The sequence below is a fragment of the Patella vulgata genome, chromosome 2, assembly GCF_932274485.2.
Source record: "Patella vulgata chromosome 2, xgPatVulg1.2, whole genome shotgun sequence".
NCBI classification, from domain to species: domain Eukaryota; kingdom Metazoa; phylum Mollusca; class Gastropoda; family Patellidae; genus Patella; species Patella vulgata.
In genome coordinates, this window is record NC_065880.2 from 64599505 (window position 1) to 64625927 (window position 26423).

General features: G+C 36.7%; 1 protein-coding gene across 1 annotated transcript in view; it reads right to left on the reverse strand.

Annotated features, from left to right (window-relative positions):
* Positions 1 to 8395: 8395 nt before the first annotated feature.
* Positions 8396 to 26423, reverse strand: part of LOC126811299 (uncharacterized) — a 105067-nt gene continuing 87039 nt past the window's right edge. The window contains exons 2-10 of the mRNA XM_056099129.1: positions 23242 to 23458; positions 22238 to 22326; positions 21686 to 21768; positions 20867 to 21052; positions 19778 to 19925; positions 19472 to 19620; positions 18936 to 19218; positions 12876 to 13074; positions 8396 to 9574 (exon numbers count right to left, since the gene is read on the reverse strand). Of these exons, the coding sequence (XP_055955104.1) occupies positions 9043 to 9574; positions 12876 to 13074; positions 18936 to 19218; positions 19472 to 19620; positions 19778 to 19925; positions 20867 to 21052; positions 21686 to 21768; positions 22238 to 22326; positions 23242 to 23458 (1886 nt within the window). The 3' untranslated portion in view covers positions 8396 to 9042. The remainder of the gene's footprint in view (positions 9575 to 12875; positions 13075 to 18935; positions 19219 to 19471; positions 19621 to 19777; positions 19926 to 20866; positions 21053 to 21685; positions 21769 to 22237; positions 22327 to 23241; positions 23459 to 26423) is intronic.

Genomic DNA, 26423 nt, shown 5'->3' on the forward strand with positions numbered 1-26423 from the left:
GGTCATTTCGATTTAAAGGTGAAAAGGGGTGAAAAAATGAGCTATTTACAACCCATTACAATCCATACGAAGAGAATGTATGTGAAAATTAGTTTGTAATATAAGCAGTTGCCGAGAAATAGGCAATTTTGCATGAGTCACTTTTTACGCTAGTTTGCCTGTAAAAGAGTCAATTATCATTCGATTTCCATAAAAGTGACACCATTTGATGCGTAATGTCAATTCTAACTAGGTCAAACCAATTTAACATTTTCAATGTCACCGGAAATGACGTAATTTGGGCAAACATTGTATTTATAGCCTTCAAACCAGTAATTTATTCGGACGAGTCGTATTTGTTATTTGTTTAAAATTTTGATATTTGATTCAAATCAACTCATAGAATGAACCCATACGATCATATAGACGATTTTCAACAGGTAACTTTTCAAGGTTTTTGGTCCATAAAAGTGTCAATTATTATTCGATTTTTATAAAATGTCAGTGTGTGATACCTAATGCCATTTACGATTTTATACAAGTAATTTAACACTTTTTCTGTCACCGGAAGTAACGTCATTTTGCCAAAAACTGTATTTTTAGCCTTCAAAACAGATATTTTATTCAAATGAACCTGATTTGTATTGTTTTTAAAATTATGATATTTGATTCCAATCAACAAATAGATTAAACCCACACGATCATACAGATACCAAAAAATGGTTTCTAACTTGTACGGTGGTAGAGAAATAGACGATTTTCTACAGGTCACTTTTCAAGGTTTTTGTTCTATAAAAGTGGCAATTATTATTCGATTTACATAAAATTTTCACCATGTGATGCCTTATGCCATTTATGATTTCATAAAACTAATTTAAAATTTTCATTATCTTCGGAAGTACTGTACACTTACATATAAAAAATGTATAAAATGAATTGATATTGCTGGAGTTGGTTGATTCGGCGTCCATTTTATTTGATGTGTGCAATGCTTATGTGGAAACCTGTTTAATGGTTTCATTGGTACCGGAAGTGACATATGTTTAGGGTAACGTGGCACCGCTGAAACCCGTCATTACTGCATCGCAATTCTATTTGCTAAATATCGTTAAAAATCTTCTGATTTTCCTTTCTTTTAAAAACTGTCCAATGGATCTTTCTGAAACTTATGGTACAGGAAGTTAAGTTCCCATACAACGTGTTAAATCTATCCCGACAATGATCCGTAAACCGGAAGTAGTCGAAAAAATATTCTATATTAAAAAAAACCAGTAAAAATAGGTGCTCTTACAAAAATCGTGATTTCACCGTCGGGTGTGACCGGATCAAAACACCTAAAGTATCGTTTGGTAGCTCGATGAATGGGCTATTGTATGACACACTTCCTGTCTGATTCCTGAAAGCCGGTTCAGTGCAGGTCTAGTTCTTCTTATTATTGTTATTATTTTCCAATTTGATTGTATCTCAGAAACTACTCGGTTTTACTGGGAAAGTGGGTGTGACTTAGAGATTAAAGCTATTTCGAACGTTCTGCGACAATGCGAAATGCCCGAAATCGTCGAAGTTGTCGATTTTTGAAATATTGCCGTAATATTAACATTAATCGTCGGATTTTTACATTGGATACATTTTGACAAGGCACATAGCTACGGTTCTTTAGATTTTTGATTTTCGACGAATCGTCGGAAATATTAGGCGCCAAATTTTGAAAATTAAAATTTTTACAAAAAACTTTTTTATTTATGAATATTTTTATGTGGTATTTTACACAGGGTTAAAGAGTCATCTGATTTGACCAAAAATGGCACCATTTTGTGTCACCGTAATGTTCCTTGGCCGCCATTGGCTAATTCAGTTTTTCAGTCCTGGATTAATTATTTATTGCTCGATTTGTATAAAACAAAGTTCATATGCTCCGTGGTCCAAAATGTTTTTTGTTACCGGTAAAGTTACCTTTCGGCAACGGAAGTGACGTAAATTTAGCAAAAATTACAATTTTGAGAGTTCGGTACAACTTTTTGAAAGCAAATATTATTTTTTTCAAATCTGGTATGACTGAAAGGGTGTGGCCTGTAAAGACGCAGACAACATCGGACTCACTTTTTTTAATTTCGATTTCGTTTTCGGGTCATTTCGATTTAAAAGTGAAGAAAGGTGATAAAATGAGCTATTTACAACTCATTCAGGCTTTTCATATTTTAAAATATTTCTTCGCAACTTTCATAAACTTGTAGCAATAATCCATACGAAGAGAATGTATGTAGAAAATTAGTTTGTAATATGAGCGGTTGCCGAGAAATAGGCAATTTTGCATGAGTCACTGTTTACGCTAATTTGCCTGTAAAAGAGTCAATTATTATTCGATTTTCATAAAAGTGGCACTATTTGATGCGTAATGTCAATTTTAACTAGGTCAAACCAATTTAACATTTTCAATGTCACCGGAAATGACGTAATTTGGGCAAAAACTGTATTTATAGCCTTCGAAACAAATAATTTATTCAAATGATTCGTATTTGTTATTTGTTTAAAATTTTGATATTTGATTCAAATCAACTCATAGAATGAAACCATACGATCATATAGATATCACAAAATGGTTTCTACCTGGTTCGGTTGCGGAGAAATAGACGATTTTCAACAGGCAACTTTTCAAGGTTTTTGGTCCATAAAAGTGTGAATTATTATTCGATTTTCATAAAATTTTCACCGTGTGATACCTAATGCCATTTACGATTTCATTCAAGTAATTTAAGATTTTCATTATTACCGGAAGTAACGTCATTTTGGCAAAAACTGTATTTTTAGCCTTTAAAACAGATATTTTATTCAAATGAGTCTGATTTGTTATGTTTTTAAAGTTATGATATTTCATTCCAATCAACAAATAGATTGAACCCATACGATCATACAGATACCAAAAAATGGTTTCTAACTTGTACGGTTGCAGAGAAATAGACGGTTTTCTACAAGTCACTTTTCAAGGTTTTTGGTCTATAAAAGTGGCAATTATTATTCGATTTACATAAACGTTTTACCATGTGATGATATATTTTTGATTTCATAAAACTAATTTAACATTTTCATTATCACCGGAAGTAATGTAGTTTTATCAGGATCACTTACATGTATAAAATGAATTGATTGCTGGATTTGGTTGATTCTGCGTCCATTTTATTTCATGTGTGCAGTGCTTATGTGGAAACCTGTTTAACGGTTTCATTGGTACCGGAAGTGACATAAGTTCAAGGGTAACCTGGCACGGGTGAAACCCGTCATTACTGCATCGCAGTTTTAGTTATTATTAATATTGCTGTCAAAATTGTAATTATTCATCTGTTGTAAAACTAACAAAATGTCTTGCATGTCTTTATTTACATTGTTAAACAACTTAAAAAGGATCCATGTGTTTGTCAGATATTGAAAAAGAATCAGTAGTTTCACAAAAACTTAAAAGTTAAGAAATTTAGTCTGATTATGTACTGCTGAGGTATGTTAGAATTTTCAAAACATGAGTGAACTGCGTTTTACTGCTGTGTTACTCTGGCTTAACACAATTTTAATCTTTTAAAACCTGAAACTGTTGCATTTCCCTTCCCGAGAAAGTAAAATCTATGTGTTTGCAGGGAAATTTCTCTGTCTTTATTTATTCATTTAGACTGGCTCACTCTCCCCACCCACCCCACCCTTTTCTTGAACATAATATTTGGATATTCGATTGAACATATACTATTCAAAAAAGTAGGGGATATTTGATTTTTAAGTGTTATTAAAGTCACCTAATGAAACTGACGAAGAAACAAATGACAAAATGAAATGAAGTTCACATTCATCGATTTATTCCAAATGATCGTTAGACTAAGTAAGGCACAGACTGACCATTATAAGGGTAAAATGATACCCGGGGTCAAACAGCAAAGTTACCACAGCATCACAACCAAGTCAGTAACGGGTAAATCCTCCTCTGTTTGCCAAACAAGCATTGATCCGACGTGGCATACTCCTAATGAGACGTCTAAGGTCATTTTGGTCCAGATTGTCCCATTCCTGTTGCAACGCAGCAGCAAGTTCTTGGACATTGGCAGGACGTTGTTGACGTTGACGTAACCTCTGTCCAAGCATGTCCCAGACATGCTCGATGGGGGAGAGGTCGGGACTCAGTGCTGGCCAAGGTAATGTGGTGATGTTCTGTTGTTGGAGGTAACCTGTAACGATCCTGGCCCTGTGACATCTTGCGTTGTCATCCTGGAAGATGAAACGGCGGCCATGCGAACGGCACAACATGGACTGCCAAGATGTTGTCCCGGTAGTACTGGCCTGTAACACGCCCTGCAACAACATGTAAAGCCGTTCTTCCAGCAACAGTGATGCCTCCCCACACCATAACAGAACCACCCCCAAATCGATCATGTCTGATGACGTTAACGTCTTGGAAGCGCTCGTTTCGACGACGCCACACCCTCCTACGTCTGTACAAAAAATCAACAGTGAACCTTGACTCATCTGAAAACATCACATTGACCCAGCGTCGATTATCCCAGTGTTGACGATCCCTACACCAACGACGTCTTGCCTGAATGTGATGATCTCTCAAACAAGGGATCACGCGAGGACGTCGGGCGCGAAGGTGACCCCTATGCAGTTGATTCCGAATCGTCTGGCCACTCACTCTCACACCAGTGTCTGTTTGAAGACGAGCGCTGATCTGATTTGCTGTGATGACACGATTTCTCAAGGCCAAGGTACGGATAAATCGATCCTGGGCTTGAGTTGTCGCCCTTGGTCGACCTGGGCGTGGTCTGTCCTGTACAGATTATGTATCACGGTATCTGGACCATAGCCTGCTTATGACAGACTGAGAAACATTCATCGTCCGCGCCACAACCGCCTGTGTTGTGCCGATCTGTAGCATGCCAAGGGCACGTAACCTTTCATTTTGGGTAAGCCGACGCATATCAAAATTTGTTTTCTGGTCACTAAAACAATTAAACTGATGTTTCCACCCTGGAATTCAATGCCACAAAGACTGTAACATTCAAAGTCAGAGTCGTGCAAATCTTGGGTTGGACCCCCATGATGATCCCAAGCATCACCAGCATTCCATGCGGTAGCTATTGGTGCGTTTGGGCGTCACATGTAACTGGAAATGTTTCTTCTGTTAGGTTCTATAGTGACTTTTTTCGTAGTCATTTGCATATTTTAGTATTATGCCCCCAAAATCAAATATCCCCTACTTTTTTTGAATAGTATATTATATTGACTCCAAATTAGCAGTATTTGGATTTTGTGCATGAATTTTATTTTGCACAAACAAATAGTTACATATAAGATTTCAAGGATTTCTAAGACTTTTTGTTTATGGCCAAACATGTAATCCTATGACATTTCTTCCAAATGAGTCCACACCTCAAAATGGATATGTTGTAAAGGTGTCTTTTTGGATGAAAATCTATTATTTGTAGTGATCTTGTAATATATGGCACTTACATAGCAATAAAATAGCAATTAATAGTCTTTTCATGCTCCTTTTATGCTATGAATTATGTCACAACTCTGGTTTTCCACCTCATTTTGTCAGGGAATTGATGTAAAGACTAAAACAACTTGCTTCCACAGAATTTACACTATGTAATTTCAAGGACACATCTGATTGTTAAAGTGTTTTAAATACTGAAATATTGCCCTTTTATTAGAGTAGCAGGGTATCATCTAAATACAGCATTTGTTTTACATTTATCAATCCATATTTTAATAAGTACCTGTGTTTATATGTATGTATATAAGCCAGGGATAGAAGAACGTGGCTATTAGCCATATTCTCTCAACAGTATTACTTATGTGGACACAAGTTGGATTTTATTTTACCACAGTGACATTCTTAGGGGGCGGGCTTACAAGTTTTATTATAGTTCCTTACAGTTACCTTAAATTTAACCAATTTGCAGCTTGTCTTCTTGTATACTGGCCAAGGTTTCTAGAAATAAATGCCTTTCAACTCAAACTTTCCAAGAAATAGGCAAATATTGGCATTTTGAGACATACAAAGTGTACAAAATGGACCATTTTGTAGAAAGTCAATTTTTGAAAAATATTCCAATATTTTGAATATTTTTGATGTGACTTGTTTGAAACTCTTTAAATCTTTTTGCAGAACTCACATTTTGACAAAATTAAGAAAGAATCTTCAATTCTAGAACAAAATGCGCATGTACCTGAGCTGCAACCCAGTATACAAAACAGTACATAACTTTAAAAGGTCACCATTTCTGCAGTAATTGTTTTTTGGGTTTTTTTTGTTTTTTGGGTTTTTTTTTTATTTTGTATTATGATAATGTGAAGCCATAAAGAAAAAAATTTTGACGATATATAAAACCATATAGGAGGCAGACCGCCATTAAATTTCACCATCTCGGTACCCATAAATTGTAGTTCGTCTATTTATAGCAATTCTCTCTGTGTCTCTTTTCTCCCCTTTTGAATGCCCATTTTTGTTGATTTTTTGGTATAGAATGGACGAAGAGGGTTTGAATTAACGTTTTCTGCCAGGTTTTGGTAAATATTCATGATTTTGAGGCGGAAGTTTAACAGAGATATCAGGTTGGTTACGGTGATATATGTACGGCAGATAGTTACATGTTTTCAGTATGCTTCTTCAAGTTTGCATGTATCTCAAAATTTTGGTGGTCAACCTGATACAAATTTTAGTTTAAAGACATAACCATTTGTTCATCTGTCTGTAGTGAAAAGCATTCAGCCCAACGAAACTTTGGGGGAAAAGTTGGAGGTTGGCAAAGAGGCCAGAATTAACATTGAAGTCAGTGGGGAAATTAATGGTGGTCTGCATCCATTAACGATACAAGGAGTTATCTCCCTTTATGCCAAATGTCAATAATTATTGATAATAGTATTTAGTTTAAACAATATTTTATTCAATAAATTGAACAACAGGCAAGGGCCTATATAAGTTCTCTCCAAACAGCATTTATTTTATAAGCTGTAAACTTATATTTCAGATAAGATTTGGGGGTAAACTGCTAACAAATATTTAAACTGAAACAAAGCATCTATAAATACTAATTAATTTTCTCACTAAAATATATATATGGCAAAAACTAAAATAATACTGTATTGTAATGAAAATAAAGGAAATCAAATGGGGTTTAATGTCTTACTGTTCCGCACCAAACCGTATAATAAAGTTGAGCATTCGCCAAGCATTATACTATTTGCCCAAACAGCGACGTTACGGCGTACTCTTATTTCGAATTCCATCTGTCTTGGGGTTCTTATACGTGCACGCTGAAGTGTACACTAGACCTCGGTGTTAAGTCCCATCCGAACGACTAGTCGCTGCCCTCGTCGGGCCCTCCGCCCTGCACCACTGACAAGGGGAAACCACACCGGACCAGGATCGAACCCCGGACCTCCTGGTTAGTGAGCCAGTGCCTTCTCTGTGACACTGCTCCCTTGCAATGATGAGAAAAAGACACTTGCATATTAGTTGTTCATGTACAATTATTTACGGGAGCCCGGGTGGGTAAGTGAATAAGATTCTGGCTCGTTAACTAGAAGGTCTCGGTTTCGTTCCATGTGGTGGCCGAAAACATTCCTCGGGAATTTTCGGCCGCTGTTACCCCTTGTCAGTGGTGCAGGACGGGAAGCCTGGAAAGGACAGTGCCCAGTCATTCGGATGTTCAATTTATTGAATAAAATACTGTTTAAACTAAATATTGTTATCAATAATTGTTGACATTTGGCATAAAGAGGGTAACTCTTTGTACCGTTAATAGGTTTCCAAAATTTCTTGTGTAACCATGTCTTTTATATACTGGGTATTCTTGTTTAAATTAAAATTTAACCATTACACTATTCTTGGCCAAGGATGAAGACATTGGGTATTTTCGCCAATATCTAATTTTATGTCAACTTCAGAATTGTTAGTAGAACTATAGCATTTACTTGACAATTATCACGATTTCCTTAACACGACAGAGGCTACGAAATGAAAAGCAATAGGCTTTAAAGTTCTACCCCGGCTCGGCTAATGGAGGAGGGCATACGCCATACAGTGTGCTATGCGGAATGCTTTCAAATTTGGCGTGAAGCATTGGGGTCATGAGAGGATTAACCCTATTGATATTTAACTCCCCGCGACCTTCAGTTCCAGGCGTCTGAAAAAGCATGTGAACACTATAGAGATTAGATTTCTTGACGGCATTCCTTAGCAAATCTGATCAACATCCATTTTTTCTTTTCAGTTAAGCTGTAATTGAGATATAGCACCTGTATGGGCGTATATCCGAGCTTTGCGCGGCTATCTTTAAATGATTTATTTTAAAATTGGGTGTGAAGCATTGAGATCTTGAGAGGACGGAACCTATCGATATTCAGCATCGCATACCCCTCTTTTCTGGAGGTATGCCCCCATTTCCGAAAACTCCGTCAATGCGACAGAACCTGCAGTTTTTAACAGATTTATTTTTTCAAATTGGGTGTGAAGCATTTAGGCCATGAAAGGACGAATCCTATATCGATTCTGTAACCTTCCATTACAGAGTTACCGATAAGCTCTTGAACACAATAGAAGCTACAGTTTTTAACAGGCATAACGGATCCTTATCAAATTTGGTGAACAACCATGTTTCCTTGCGGATTAGCTGCTGTCTATGGCTATCTTTCTTTCTTGGCAAAGCAACCGTGTGGGCGTATTTCCAACCTTTGCGTGGTTATCTTTTAGATTATTAATAGAGCGTGTCCATACTACTGTAACGAGTTTTATACCATATTACGAATTACAATTACACAAAACATCTCAGCATCGATATCAAGTCACGAATAAAACTCTTGGCTAGAATATATATAATACAAATATAAAAAAACAACATTTTTTGCTTTAATAATGTTGAAATATGTAAGATCACATTAGTCTTAGAGCTAGTCACCGTATCTTCTATTTCTCGCGGCCGAGTAACACTTAACACTTACATTAGATAATAGATACACATGAAAACTTTCCATGATACAATCAATCTCATTGGTTGAATGCTGTAAAGGAGATACAAATCAATTACGGTCTCTTCTTCTTCGTTTCTGCCTGCGTCTCTGTTTCCTTTCTTTTGATATTTTGGCTGAGTTCTCTGGTGTAAAGGACTGCTTGACGTTTTCAGGTCGCCTTCTACTAGAAGAAGGTATCACTAATCTGCTTTCAGGGGTGTCAGATCTAGCAAAGGGTCGCCTCCGGTTTTTAATTTCATGGGGCACTTTTCGTGGTAAGAAAATGGGGTTATACAGGGTATCTTCTTTTGGATAGTCCAATTGTTCTTCGGACAATGCATAAGGTTCACCCGTATCATCGTCACCGCCCTCTTCATTGTCCGCATCATCACTACCATCTTCTTCATCTTCATCAACAACGTCTTCATTAGAATTCCCATATACAATACCACTGTTCAGTGCCATAGTATTATCTTTAGCAGCTGACCTAACTGACAAATCGTCATTTGATATACCTCGATGATCAGCTGTCGTATGTCTGAGAGACATATGGGCTATAAGTTCCTGTGTTGTGGAAACTCGTTCTTCTTTTTGAGTCACACTGAAAAAGTAACAAAATTTAGATCGTATTTGTTGTGTCTGAATAGAGATGTAAAATGTATTATTCAGTCAAATGCCATTTTCTCAATTTAGTTTTTAGCTATCCGTGCATATTACTGAATTCTGTTATTACAATATCACAATGAATTGAAGCTTAAAGGAGCTAAACTCAGTCTTAAAACTATGATATTCGAAATTAAAAACACGAATTAGAATTCCATATTGGCCCATTTAAATCAAAACTGATGCTGTTATCTTACCGTGAAAATATGGAATCCTAAAGTCCAATATTTAAGACACAGTGAATATTTTAAAATCAGTACAAGACGTCTTGTACTCTATGGTTTCAAGCGTCATTTGTAATGAACAAAAAAAGAACATATCCCGGAAGCCAATGTAGAAGTAATTAAAAATGGCTGATTCACAAACGACAAAATAATAATAAAAAGAGACGTATAGACTACACCGACTGCCGTTCAATTTGACTTTTTCACGTATTTCACAGGACAAAATTAATTAGAAATTACAATAATTTTTATGTAAATCATTTTATATACGCTCATATTAATGTGCGTATTTAGACCCATTTTCGTCTATTTTAAGGTTACAAGAGAAGCGAAAAATAAATGATTAAAAACAGTTATACCACATTGTTAAATTACTTACTTTCTTTACAAAAATATATTATTGTATAAGTAAATGTTATGTGTATTTCAGAATAATTTATTTTGCGAAAAGCATTAGAAATCGTTCAATCCAATTAATAAGATATGAATAAGATATTTCTAAATATAACAAAAGCAAAGGAATCAGATTTCTATTATTAGATAACACAATGAAGTGTGCACATAAGATGTTGTTAATAAGGCAATTCATATAACGATGATTAAAAGTAATGATGATGATAATGACAACGACATTTACACCACCACAAATTCTAAAATACCGCATTACTATTGATTATAAGCAAAACTTGTGTAGAATTGGCGTTCAACAGGAATATGAAAACAATGTATCGAAGCATCCGATACGGAAGTGTCCTTCACTAGATAAATATTGATGTAGATAAATAAAAGAGACACTGTCACTGTTTTCATCTAAATCAATATTGAAGTAGATAAACAAAAGAGACACTAACAATGTTTTCAGATGAATCAATATTGAAGTAGATAAACAAAAGAGACACTAACGCTGTTTTCAGATCAATGTTGATTATAACTGCTGGTTTTTACTTTATACTTGATTAATGGCAGAATTTCCATAGTTGATGGATTTAAATTTGATTTAAAAGAGAGAGGATTGAAAGACGTTTTTATTAAGCTAGACGGCAGCTTGTTCGAAAGGAAAACTTGGCTGTTCATCACATATTTTGATAAGGCAAAGGGAAGGTACCTCCGTTAATTTGAAGAAATTGAAGAAAATCTTTTTAAAAAATATGTAGCATCTATGGCGTTAACAAGGCTTTCGGAAACGGAGGGGTGGGGGTAAATCCGGATCTGAAGGTCGCGGAGAGCTTAATGTCAATAGATTTCTTCCGCTCATGACCCCAATGCTTCATACCAAATTTGAAGCAGTTTTATTAAAAGCTGTGGCCTCTATGCGTTCACAAGGTTTTTCTGTAAAGGAAGGGGTAATCCCATTTCTGCAAAGGATGGGGTAACCACAGAATTGAAGACTGTGGATTGCTGAATACCGACCGATATGGTTCGTCCTGTTACAATGTCAATGCTTCACACGAAATTTGAAACAAATCCGATAAAAACTGTAGCTCTTTACCGCGATTACAGGTTTTCAGCAAAGGGCTGGTAACTTCAGAACGGAAGGTTCGTCCTGTCATGAACCCAATGCTTCGGGCTAAATTTGAAAAAAGATCACTTAAAAACTATATCCTCTATCGCGTTCACAGTTTTTTTGGCAAAGAGGGGGGGGGGTTAACTCCGGAACGATTAGTCGCGGAACGTTCATCGATAGGATCCGTCCACTCATGACCCCGATGCTTCTCGCCAACTTTGAAAAAGGTCAATTTAAAACTATTGGCACTATCGCATTTACAAGGTTTTCGGAAAAAAGGACATAACTCTAGGACGCAAACCACAGTGATGACATAATACGCCACTAATGAAATGTGGGGGTATAAAAATCTGTTATAAACTGTAGCCTCGATTGCGTTCACGGGGTTTTCGGAAAAGGGGGCATAATTTTGGTACGAAAGGTCGCGGAACGCTGAATATCGATAGGGTTGGTCCTCTCATGACCACAATGCTTAGCCTCTATCGTGTTAACAAACCAATTATTGACGGGCGGGCGAACCAACGAGCGTACAGGGTGATGACAGAATACGCTCACACACAAATGTTGGCGTATAAAAAAATAAGCTTTTAAATAAAAGTTTGGATCAAATGTAATTCGATATTATTCACTTTCTACATGCATTTTAATGATTTAGAAATAGTATGTATGCGTTTTTTTTATGTACATTTCTGAACGTACCGAAACCGATGGTTCATATAGATCTGCATGCATACTTAAAGATTTTAATAATATCACACTGCTTTTAACGCTCTTAAAGGGACTATCCCACCCCGATTTGAACAGTCTCAAAAATAAAAGTCCGAGTATGTATGAAATTTAGATGAATGGTGTATTTACCCTCCCTAAAAATTTCAGCTCAAAATATTGAGTCTTTTGGACGTGAACGTCAAAATTGCTTATCCTTTTTAAGATTTCGGGTCAATTTTTCCGTTGGCTGACTTGATAATCGACTCCCGTTCCTTTAGAGGTCTATACAGTGAATGACCCATGTGCTGTACTTAATAACGAAAGCTAAATTTCATCTACACGTTATTTTTTATAAAATAAAAGGTTTTATCCGGACATCCATAATACAGCTTGGGACTCCGGTCTCCGTTTCCAGATTAAGACTGATGGAGTTAAGTTGTTTGAAAACGTATCACATATATTGAGTTAGTTGCTCGGCCCTAAGGTAGAGGATTTTAACACAAAATCAAGCAGTTTTACTCTCTAAATTATTATCGGGATTGGCTCTTTAAGTAGTGATAAAACGATTTCAAACTTTTGAGATTTTTAAATCTGTCAGGAAATGGGTTTATTACGTTCGTTGGTCCGTAATTATTCTGAAATCAAAAGAAGAAAAACAAATGTAGGACTTTTGTTTACTTCAAAACTAATAAAACGAATATATCTGTGTTTACAGTTTGTTTTATATGATCTATTTAACATTTCATATTATCAGACATATTCTTCAGTATTTATAACCTAATAAATAAGATTGTCGTACTTACGTTAAATGTTGCTCAAAGCAGCATTTCTGAAAACTATTTGCACATATGCGTTTCCCGCGCCTTACTATCTCTCGGAAATCTTTAGCTGCCAAACGACAACCTTTCCAGAAATCTTGTTGGTGTGATTTTTCCGCATATATTTGGCCTTGTTGACAACATGCCAGTCGTAAACTGGATTTCCATAACTTTTGCGCCAGTGCTGAAATAAAGGTAAACTCCCAATTAAACTCGTATCTTGTCACCTTTCTTGTCATATTTTTTTCATATTAGCAATTTAAATAAGAACAATAACGCGGACGTTCAATATCCACAATTAGTGCAGCAGCTAACTACATAAGAACAGTGAAATCGTTCAAATGTGGATACAAGTATCAACAGTGGTATAAATACTCCTTGGGGACTACTCTTTTGAAAAATCCCATTAGCCACTCGAAAATCGCAGATGGCGGCCATTTTCAAGATGGTCGACTGCTAAAATGTCTCTTCCATTGATTATATTTAAAAATTGAAATGTACAAAGTCCTAATACCGATAATGGATTAAAGTTAATTAGCCTGTACTAAAATTTAGAGGGGGGATGCCGGAGGGGGGGACGAGTGTTTACAATCTTAAAATACGGGTCTTAATACGAAATTCCAGTTATCATGTTATACATCACTGGAAAACATGTTTCTATGGCTATTTGAATCTATCAAGTATTTCCTGGCACATTCATAACTACGTACTTTAGAGCAAAAAAAAAATCCTCTTTGTTTTGTCGAAAGAAATGTATCGCTGTCCAACAGTAACCTAATTACTAAATATAGACTATACTTTCAATTCATCTTATTTATCGAAGGCTCGGTTTAGCCATACCAATCACATGGTTTCATTGCTGGCACTGTCGTCCAGCGAATTTCTTATAGTTTGCCATGTTGACTGCCTCAATAATATTGAGTCAATATCGTGTGGTAAATATCTTATAGTGTGCTGGCTTATAATGTGCCAGGTTGATCTCGACCTCTTTCAGTATATGTTAATAAGTCACGTAAATGTAAAATATAACAAGGGAAATGTAAAATATAGACAAGTCAAAAAAAAAAAAAAAAAAAAAAAACATTTAAAAAAAAATATTTGACATATTAAATTTGACGCTTCACATTTAACTTTGCCCTTAGAGGTATTTTGACTTGATCATTACTGGAAATTTTTTTTTAGCAGAGCATTTAATATTGGCAGCGATACCCTTCCATACAATTGTGGCCTCTTGAGGGTTCAACAACCTTCGTACATATTTCACAGCGTACGTACAGTTCCTCCCAAATTTTTTGGACCGAAATCGCCGCTACACGGTAAAAAAAAACTCTCAGAATTCTCTTAGATTTCACGGTGAAATTTCGCTTGATTCCGCGACGATTTTTCTCTAAGATTTGCTAGGAATTCACCGTGTTTCTCTAGGAATTCGCCGTGTTTCTTTAGGAATTTACCGTGTTTCGATAAGAATACATCGTGTTTTGCCGTGCTTCCCGCAAGGAATTCGCGAGCCTACCTTAAGCTAGGGTCGAACTAATATTGTGTATAATAAATTAAAGGAGTTGTAATATAGTAATGCTCCCGGGAAACGTGTACATGTATAATGTACAGGCAGGTTTGAATAACAAATGAGTAAGGTAATCTCGGGAAGACATTTATCGGCATTCTGTATCGGTTAGGATTTTTTCTCCAACGCACTTTATACATACATAACGCCGGACAAAATGTATGCAAACTATGAACAACTTACAATTTTTTAAACATATCAATTCATCTTCGTTTATAACTTAGATGTAATCCGTCAATTTGGGGCTGCTATCAAATCCAAACTTTAAATTATATACGATGAGCTTTTACACATTACTTCATTACTCGCAGCTTTGGTTAATCTAAATCAATCATCCATACAGCACGTACAGTAAATCACTCCGCGGGTCGCTTAACGGTATGTTACGTGGTCAGAAACGCGCCAAAAGATTGGGACTACATGTATATTCTTACGCTGTTTTACTCGGCGAATAATATCCGCTTTGACAATATACATCTACTTTATGTCACCCAATTCATTTCGGTGGGAGCAGATATTGAATAAAGCCATTTCACACACACATACGTGTACATTACATGCGCCTCATATATTTATACAATATCCACGAGTGTGTTAATTCTCGTCTTCACCCCGTTATAATTTACTTATTTTGAGTACACTTTCTGAATGATTCCATTCTTTTGTACGTCCAACTTGTCGATTTCCTACTGCATATACATGTACCCTGCAGTCCATGCGAAATGATATTTTTTTTACTGGACATTTGGGCAAGTATTATTCCAACTATTGCTGGACCGAATGAGATTTTACTGGTCCCAAAAAGTTCATACCAAAAATATGCATAAAATAAGTAATAATGACCTAAAACTCGAAAAACAACAAACAGTATTTTCATTCTATTGTTACTTAATATTATCTATGATACACGTAAATCATTATTATTTTCTATCAACAATAGCTTGGACTTATAATTAAATTTTTATCGCGCCAATATTTACAATCGTTTTACTGTTCTATAAATAGACCGCGTAAAGAAAATATAATCCCTTAGATGACAATCCAGTCTACCAGAAGCCAATGTTATTAATACAAAATAAGGACTTTCGTTTTAGTTTGGATTAACCTAGCCTACTACTTACTAGACTAGCTCGATATACGGTACTACGTACTCGAGATAAGATTTTGTTTACATTTTAAACAATAGTGAAATTAACACAATAAATTAAACGAGAATTCAACAGTCCGTGCACGAAGTGCCGTCAGTCAGTGCCAATACGGCGATGATTTAATATTTGTAAGTTTAGTGTCCGTTAACCCTTCCACAAGCAAATACGTCCACGGTTAAGGTAATACCGGTACTTGACTTGCATATTATTTAATTGATTAGAATAGATCACTTTCACTCATTGGTTGTTTATATTGTTTTATTTACCTAATAATCAACTAGCTTGGCTCGCCATCCCGACAGCGATTGGTTCGAGTTCAAATTCTTTATTCCTTTAAGCCAAAGACTCATCAGGTATAACATATAGTACAAACAAATAAATAAATACAATATGTACAAAAACAATATAGTTCACCGATGTTTTTGTAATAAAGAACAATAGTATTGTTTGTTGATTAGCGTTATGATTTTAGACAAAATGGTAAGTTCACCAATGTTTTTGTAATAAAGTAGACCCATATTGTTTGTTAATTGACTTTATCCCATGATTTAAAAAATTAGCGATGGTTAATATTGGCTCCAAAATAATTCCTTAATTTGCGCCGGAGCCCCTTTTAGATTAATTGAATTCGCATAAAAACAACAAAGAGTGGCTACGTGCGATTTTATTCTTTGATCTTGATACACAGGACATTTCTGTTATTCAAACAAATCTGCACGAGAATGACAACATACAAGTTGACAGTTACCATTGGTTTGGGGTTCATGAAGAATAGGCTCTTCTATCGAGCCTACAGTTATTCTTTTCAAAAATAAAATGAGTGCCTTGGATTTTTGTGTGGATTTGATAGCGGTTATACTTTACTAATATTCTCTGACATCGGAGACTTGTGTCGCGTTCATTTCATTTTTGCGGTAAGTACGAGCTTCTTATGTCTGATTTGAAAGCGCTTTCGACTCCCGTTGCAAGTTCTATTTGTCACTTTTGTGACTTTCGCAGTGTACCCCCTCCCACCCATATTATTTTAATACGTCATAATACATTATTATCATATACCGGTGACAGTCAAGATTTGCTAAATACTTTTCGCCAAGTAACACAGCGTAAGAATATATAGTCCCCGTGTCGAACCCAACATCTCATGTTTTCGCGCGTTTCTGACCACGTGACGTACGGTTAACCGCATTGCGAAGTGATTTACATGTATGGCACTGTGATTTATGAATGGTTGATTTAGATTAACTGAAGCTGCGAGTAATGAAGTTATGTGTAAAATCTCATCGAATATAATTTAAAGTTTGGATTTGATTGCAGCCAATAAGATTAAATGATACGTTTAAAAAATTGTAAGTTATTCATTGTTTGCATACACGTACATTGTGGCACCACGTTATACATGTACAGTGTGTTAGAAATACGACCGTAGCTGCCTCGCCAACGGTTAACATATCTTGTATTCAACTTAAATAAATTACATTTTTCGTCAACATGCTTACATCGGGATGATATCGGCACTCAAGCGATTCGCCGTGTTTCACCGCGAAACCCCATAATTCACCGCGAAACACCCTATTTCGCGAAGATTTGGCTAGCTGCCGTTTCGCTAGCGATTCTCCAAGATTCCTCCGTGAAATAGAGTGTTTTTCCGCGGTGTTCGGCGATTATAGTCCCAAACTCCAGCACTGTAGTGTAACTAACGTACGAAAATTAAATGGTAGCTGGCTTTTCTTTTTCACTTCTCTGCAAGTAGGGTGAGTCTGTCGTTCAGATTGATTTCACAGTTACAGGTAGAAGGTAGGATGTCATAACCCAGGAAGTGGCGATCCGCTGCGCACCAAAACATAACCTATCTGAGATATGTGGGACATATATTTTAAGTTGCATAAAAATCGGACGGACGGACATAAGCGACAACATAATACGTCCACAGGAAAATTTGTTGCATAAAAAATCTTCTCAATCGGTGAAGTGGGTAAAATTATCTGCAAAAAGCCGAAATTAGAAGCCATATTGGAAAATGGCGCCCATTTTGAAAGCGGACCACCTTGCAATTTTTAGTGATGGTATCCAGATTTGAAAGATTTTGACACTTAGCTGCCCCAATAAATAGGACTAATCTTTGTGGTGAATAAATTCTAAAATCTGGCCTTTAAATGCCCTAAAGTAGCTATCTTTAAGAGGACAGTGTTGTTCAAATCAAATCATCTGCCCTGGTCTTGATTGTAGCTAAAGTCTACGAACCAATCTCAAAACAGTTTACAAACCAGTGGTTTCGCGTTCGTTTTTATAAGGGTAAATAACCATATTCATGTCCATTTATGTAAATGGCCACAGATCACCAATGATTACCCCATTGATCGGCTCTAACTTTTTCCCAAATTTTCGTTGGGTAGAACGCTTTCTACCACAGATGGAGCGAGTTGTGGCAACCTCTTGCCCAAAAGCACGTATGGGGTTCATCATGAAAACCTTGAGATACACAAGCTGGAAGATGAGACAAATAAACATGCAATTTTCCGCCCTACATTTTAATCTAGCCAACCTCTTAACTCTTGTATCCTTCCGCCTCAAATTCATGAATATTCACCAAAACCTGGCAGAAAATGTATATTCAAACCCTTTTCTTCAATTCTACACCAAAATGTCAAGAAAGATTGTCATGCAAAAGGGGGGAAAAGGAAGGGGGGGGGGCTAAAAACAGCTTTGGTCCTTGTTTGAGCTGTGTCCAAATAATGTATATATTTCGAATTCATTTATATTTAAAGGAGCTAAATCTCTAATACTGGAGACCTAAAATTGACACAAACAGGTCGCAACGCATATAATAATGTAATATGAATGTATATAAACTGATTTACATTCAATCGTTTCTGTTTTACTGTAATTTCTAATCAGTTATGTTCGGCGAAATACGTCAGAAGTCTCAATCGAATGGCAATCTCTAGCGTCTGGTTATTCCAGTCTATACCGATAGTATTTATTGTGCATGCTCTCCAGATAAGAATATGGCGTTACCGTTCTAATTTCTAACCTTATCTCTTGAAAGGAAGCCCTTGCGTTTTGCTTACTTTACCCGATGACAGTTACTTCCCTTTGCCAACTTCCTTTGTAATTAACGATTTATGGGATTGGTCGAGAGTAATAGTACAATCATTCAGGGCGGATAACTTGAAAACGTCCCCCCCCCCCCCGATTAATCCAGGGGTTAGTGGTATGAGACCACTCAGGAATGAGACCACTGGGGATACCGAGGATGATCTCTTAATGACTACGATGGTATTGGGAAAGTTTAACTGGGAAACAATGATATTGATATGAAACAATATAACTTACTTTGAACTGTTATTTCTACTGATGATTTAATAGGTGTTTTTTTTGTGTTTGATTGCCTCGGTAGATATGCGGGTGCCATGTCTCCTTGTCTGGGTTTTATCTCTGCTGATATTGGTAGATATGTTGTTTGAGGAGGACGACTAGCTTTTCTTAGTAACGGAATGCGACTAGCTTGTAATGTTTGTGGACCGGTGGTGAATGCAGATAAGGTAGTTGGATGATTGGATGTCTTTATAGCTGTGTTATGGCTATCGTCGACGTCAAATAATATTGTCTTATTTTTCTGAAAAGATTTGAAATTAAAACGAAACTAAAATAAGGATTTTCAACATTGACTCCGTGTACTTAAAATTTTGAATTTTAACAGATACTCATTTTACTACACAAACCAGCATATCAAATTTAATGAAATCAACACTTTTACTTTATAGTCAAAGCAAAGAGGTCTGGTCATTTTAATTAGTGTCTGTAGGCATTTCAATTTAATTTTTAAAAAAGCAGCTGTGTCTTCGATCCAAATAAACATGGTAGCCTACCTCTTCAATACTGTTTATTTCTGTGGGGTAATCAGCAATATCGTTAATAGGATCGGATTCATCTAACGAAAAATCCATTGAGTAATATTTAGTTCGAAGTGGTGTTTCCACATCATCCGACTTGTTGAAGCATCGATATCTAGATTCACCTGAACAGATGAATGAAATAATTGCACTATATTCCTGGGACTTCTTTATTTATATCAATCGTATGCATTTATCAATTCAACATTCTAGCCATTATTGGTGAATTTAGATAGGAAACAAATGGACAAACATGTTAGAATAAATATGAAATAGAATTACCTAATTTCCAACAACATTCAGCTTCTCGTTTTCTCATGTAATTATCTTTTGAGGTAGTAAATGGTATACTTGGATAGCCGTCTCCACAAAATTGATCTATACGATGCCTTCTCACGTCACTGAAGCACGTTGCCTTCTCCGAAACAGACTGAAACATAGTAATGAAAATCTATTTTTTAAAACAACGGCTTAAATTACCTAGATTTTTTTCTTAAAACACCACATCACGAGATGACGCTGTATTTTAGATTCCGGCTTATTTTTCGCCAAACCCCATTTATTATGCGAATAATAAATGGAATTTTGGAATTGAAGGCAAACTCGATCAAATTGGCGAGTTTACCTTTATCGTCCTGGTGCCAGTTGCTAACTGGAAAGTCAGTTTCATTATCCGTTAGTTTACGGACTGATTGAAGTTAATCCAAGAAAAGACTGTTCATTGGCTGAATTTGAAATTTTTAAATTCAATACACATGTACATGTATTTAACAACATCATACAAGTTAGTATATACAAGAAAACTTAAGACAGTGGAACAACTGTGCAGTCTGTTCGCAAAACTTGATTAACTGTAGAATTTAGTACAGAAAACACTATAACAAAACTATAGAATAATTTATTTTTTCTTTTACAAATTTTATCATAAATCTTCAGGACAAATTATGGGATTTGCACTACAGAAACTGTAGAATGTTTGGGGCTATTATTTCCTTCAGGCCCCCAAAATTCTGTAGAATACTATAGAATTTCATCCCATAGAAAATGGAATAGCCCCCTCCCCCCCCCCCATCGCCCATCCCTCTAGAATGTTCTATAGAAAATTACATTGGTAATTTGCTAAGGGTATACTTCGACTGACAGCCCACTAATGCCATCGTTAAACATAATGGCCAACACCAAGCTAACGGGGCTTCCAGCAAGAGACTTTCTCTCCGTTAAAGATAATGATCCATTAACTCAATGTTAACGAGTTGTTAAACGTTAACGGAGCTTTGAGCAACCGGCCCCTGATTAATTCGATCACTGATTGTCTATGTTCAAAACTATTATCAGCATCCATATTACATTATAAATAATACAGTAAGTTACCTCTTTACAGCATTTAACTACATCTGCTCGTCTTTGTTCAAGAGCTAATTCTATGTTAAATAATTCGACCAGGGTTGTATTCTGTAAAGCTCTACGTTCTAAAAACATAGGGCGCTGTAATATTTCATTAATGGTGAATGTCTGGGTGATTTTACACAACAGATTTAATCTGTCAGCTCGATTTAACTGAAAATGTATATGGATAATGGAATGTAAAAACATAGCAATGTCTTGACAACTAAACTACGTCGACAATTAGCTTTGTGACGGGATGAAGCAAGGTGGTCAATAAAGCACTAACTGCAAAAATTGATACTTGGCTCAAAACTTCGAAAGATTTCCCCCAGAGCCTCGAGAAACCAAGAATACCCGCATCTTTATCTTTAAAAAATCTTAAAATTTCTGACCTGCGTTTTATGCTAAAATCGATATAGGTGAGCCGAAAAATCCTATCAACTTAACAAACGCAATTCTCAAAAATTCTTACAGCGTGTACAACAATATTAAAAATGCAGTCGGGCGGACTGACGGAATATGGTGACGATATTATACTTCCACTCAAAAAGTGGGTGTATAAAAAACATGTTCAAAATTTAGAAAGTTTTGTGGCAAGGAAGAGCGTTTGACAAATTAAAATTGATCCAAAATTTGAATATTTACCATGGATAATTGGGGATAAGAAAGTAGAGATGTAGATGGTGTAGTATTAACTTCTACTCAAAAGGTGGGTGTATAAAAAATATGTTCCCAATTTAGAAAGTTTTGTGGCAAGGAAGAGCGTTTGACAAATTAAAATTGATCCAAAATTTGAATATTTACCTTCGATAATTGAGGATAAGAAAGTAGAGATGTAGATGGTGTAGTATTAACTTCTATTCGTAATTTTTCCACATGCCGCTCACCTTTAGACAAGTAAAAAAAAATGTATAGTAATCAGAATGCATGTAAATAGAGTTTCACTTCCACAATAAAATAATTGTGTCATTCTGGGACAAGCATGCTTATACTTTATTAATTTTGCGGGTACACAAGGTGGCTGTCTAGAAGTGAAACGAAACAGAACACTCAGATGAAAAAGAAACATGATTCGTTCAGTGTTCACCTCCCACAAAGATGCAATGTGTCAAACCAAAGTTTCTTACATTGTATCAAAAATCCCGAGCACTTTTGAATCGTGAGTTATATTAATAATTCAGCATTGCCTGTGTTATTTATTTTGAATCGTGAGTTATAATGATAATTCAGCATTGCCTATGTCCTGTATTTGGGGAAATACGAACTGACTGGAGCATGCATTTGTTTATGAATTCTAAACTAACCCCACCAGTTCTCTATTCTATCGCAGAGATTTGTTCCTTTAAGTAAACTTACCATGTGGACAAACGGTTCTAACTAGTTTACCATCAGTAACTTTATCATCATCATAATAATAGGTCTCACCATTTCTTATAACAGTTGCCCTGTACAAATAAACTCATAAATAATATTGTTTAAAATGTTGAGGTCTGGAACGGGGATTAACATTTCGTCAACATACTACATCAGCGATTTTGATCAAAACGTAATTTCTACTTCTATAGTTACTTGTGAGATGCAAGCAAGATGGGTAGGGGTAGGGGGGCTTGGGGTTGGCAATTTTGCCCGGACAAAAAACGGCGTTTTAAGCATGGCTTAATTATTGTATTATAATAATAAACTAGAACTCCGAAGGAGTACTGAGGTGTTTCGGTACGTCAGATCACGTCGGGTCACGCTTTGTCACGTCAACAATCAAGTTACATCATGAATTAAAGCGGAAATAACCAAAATTGAAATTAAAAAATCGGCTCCCTAAGAATTGTTGCCATTTGAAGTAGGCTGAAAACAAAAAAAAGTCTATATTAATCGAGTGAACTTCCGAATTTCAAAAAAACGTCAGTCAGGGCCCATCTGGAATCGTCCAAAGAATCAAAAGATGAAAACCCGAAGAAGATCCGTTGAGAAATAACCGAGATATGGGCAATCTGAGGTTACTCTTTTGTCCCATCCGTAAAACACTTTCTGTTCGTCTAAACTGACCCAATTTATATTTAATTAATAGATCCACGGAGGCCAACCATATCTACGTTGGCAGAATGTTTTCACCATGTACAGTTTTGACTGCACATACTGACTAAATCCCCCCCCCTAAAAATATATATATAAAAAAAAACCACTTACAGAAACAATATGCATTTCGACCGAAAGTCAGAAACACGTAATAAAAACATTAACGAACACAATACGTGTAATAATAAAAACCATTACGAAAACAATATGTGTTTCGACCGAAGGTCTGAAACACGTAATTATATTATTTTCTGAATACCCAAACAAATATTTTTCTATTATACTACCTAAATGTTACACAGCCACAATTTGGTGCTGTCCATTTAAATGATACTGTATTCATGGGTTGTTTATTTTCTGTCATAATAATCTGGGGACAGTTTCGGGGCTGGTATAAATACGCTGAATTTACATCAAAAATACCAGTTCCACAATCACTTATAGCATCAGCCTTTAACACGGCATCAGTAAATTCAATGTCATTCGATGATGATCGTAATCGCACTGCAACAAAGAAAAATTGAAACATTTTTATGCATATGTTAAAGATAGGTTCCCAGAAAAGTATTTATCGGGTGGTTATTTCCAATAAAAGTATGGCAGTTTTGGTATATATGGAAAGTAGAGGTATCCAATCTTACTAGAAAATACTGGATTCCCTGAAAAACAGGACAAAAATGTCAGGGTTCCCCTAATCGACAGCCCGACGATTAGGAGTATCTGCACGCGTGACGTCAAATGGTTGCACGCGGAGATTGAGCGCTTGATGTACATGTTGATAAACTTTATGAAGAGTTAGACGTACAACACTTTCTGAGATAAAATATCACGGAAAAAGACGCGGGCAGTGGATAATCCGAGAATTTAATTAGGTTTCGATATTTGTAATAAATAGCTAGCCTGGAGGTCGGGTGTTCGATCCCTGCATTGGCCGAGAAAGTTCATCCAGATTTTCCGGCGTGGTTCTCCCTTGTCAGTGATGCAGGACGGAGGGGCTGACAAGGAAAGCTGTCTAGTCGTTCGGATGGGACGAAAAACCGAGGTCCCGTGTACACATTGGCGTGCACGTAAAAGATCCCTTGACAGTTGGAATTCGATATAAGAGTAGGCCGTAGTGCCGCTGTCCGGGCAAAATTTCCCTCATAGCACACTGTATGGCGTATGCCCGTCTTCATTAGCCCAGGTTAGGAGCAGAACAGTAGGACGTTAAACTCCATTTCATTTCATTTCATTTCATTTGTAATAAATAGTCAGCGATTAAAGACAACATCGTCTTGTGTATGCAATGAATTCTCCCCCGACATCGCACCCGTAAGTCACGTGACACAAAATGACCTCTTTTGATCGATTTTTTATAGCAAGGATATTCCTTGACAATTACAATGTTTTGAGAAGGATTTGAAGCAAATTTATGATAAATTAATTAGTTTGAATATATACTATTCAAAAAAAGTAGGGGATATTTGATTTTGGGGGCATAATACTAAAATATGCAAATGACTACGAAAAAAGTCACTATAGAACCTAACAGAAGAAACATTTCCAGTTACATGTGACGCCCAAACGCACCAATAGCTACCGCATGGAATGCAGGTGATGCTTGGGATCATCATGGGGGTCCAACCCAAGATTTGCACGACTCTGACTTTGAATGTTACAGTCATTGTGGCATTGAATTCCAGGGTGGAAACATCAGTTTAATTGTTTTAGTGACCAGAAAACAAATTTTGATATGCGTCGGCTTACCCAAAATGAAAGGTTACGTGCCCTTGGCATGCTACAGATCGGCACAACACAGGCGGTTGTGGCGCGGACGATGAATGTTTCTCAGTCTGTCATAAGCAGGCTATGGTCCAGATACCGTGATACACAATCTGTACAGGACAGACCACGCTCAGGTCGACAACTCAAGCCCAGGATCGATTTATCCGTACCTTGGCCATGAGAAATCGTGTCATCACAGCAAATCAGATCAGCGCTCGTCTTCAAACAGACACTGGTGTGAGAGTGAGTGGCCAGACGATTCGGAATCGACTGCATAGGGGTCACCTTCGCGCCCGACGTCCTCGTGTGATCCCTTGTTTGAGAGATCATCACATTCAGGCAAGACGTCGTTGTTGTAGGGATCGTCAACACTGGGATAATCGACGCTGGAGCAATGTGATGTTTTCAGATGAGTCAAGGTTCACTGTTGATTTTTTGGACAGACGTAGGAGGGTGTGGCGTCGTCGAAACGAGCGCTTCCAAGACGTTAACGTCATCAGACATGATCGATTTGGGGGTGGTTCTGTTATGGTGTGGGAAGGCATCACTGTTGCTGGAAGAACGGCTTTACATGTTGTTGCAGGGCGTGTTACAGGCCAGTACTACCGGGACAACATCTTGGCAGTCCATGTTGTGCCGTTCGCACGACGTCATGGCCGCCGTTTCATCTTCCAGGATGACAACGCAAGATGTCACAGGGCCAGGATCGTTACAGGTTACCTCCAACAACAGAACATCACCACATTACCTTGGCCAGCACTGAGTCCCGACCTCTCCCCCATCGAGCATGTCTGGGACATGCTTGGACAGAGGTTACGTCAACGTCAACAACGTCCTGCCAATGTCCAAGAACTTGCTGCTGCGTTGCAACAGGAATGGGACAATCTGGACCAAAATGACCTTAGACGTCTCATTAGGAGTATGCCACGTCGGATCAATGCTTGTTTGGCAAACAGAGGAGGATTTACCCGTTACTGACTTGGTTGTGATGCTGTGGTAACTTTGCTGTTTGACCCCGGGTATCATTTTACCCTTATAATGGTCAGTCTGTGCCTTACTTAGTCTAATGATCATTTGGAATAAATCGATGAATGTGAACTTCATTTCATTTTGTCATTTGTTTCTTCGTCAGTTTCATTAGGTGACTTTAATAACACTTAAAAATCAAATATCCCCTACTTTTTTTGAATAGTATATATATTTTTAGGCCAAATCTATCATCAAATCACCGAGTTTGTACGCGGGAATGTATCTTTAATATAAATAAAACGTGTTATTATTATTCAATAATTAATATTAATTTAATTTATTCTTCGGGGTAATATACAGAGACACGATGAAACTGATTTGGTAGGACGTGCTGGTGAGACATAATGCAGCTGAAATTTTGGGCATAAATATAATCTGGACATGTTTACCGACATCAACAACAACCGACAGATGCCACTTAACAATGAAACGTAGGCCCAATGGGGCACAAATCAAAAACTAGTATTTGAGAGATGCGATCTGTGATTGCTTGTACGTGTTATAGTCACGATTCAGATTTACAAGATTAAAGCATATCTCTCAAAAAAGGTTTACAATCATCTATTTATAACGTTGTAGTTCACTTCATTCAAGAAATGCCATAACACCCACGGTTTGAAGGGTCTATTTTAGAAATAAGTATCAAGGCTCATAAATTTAGGTAAATATATTTTTA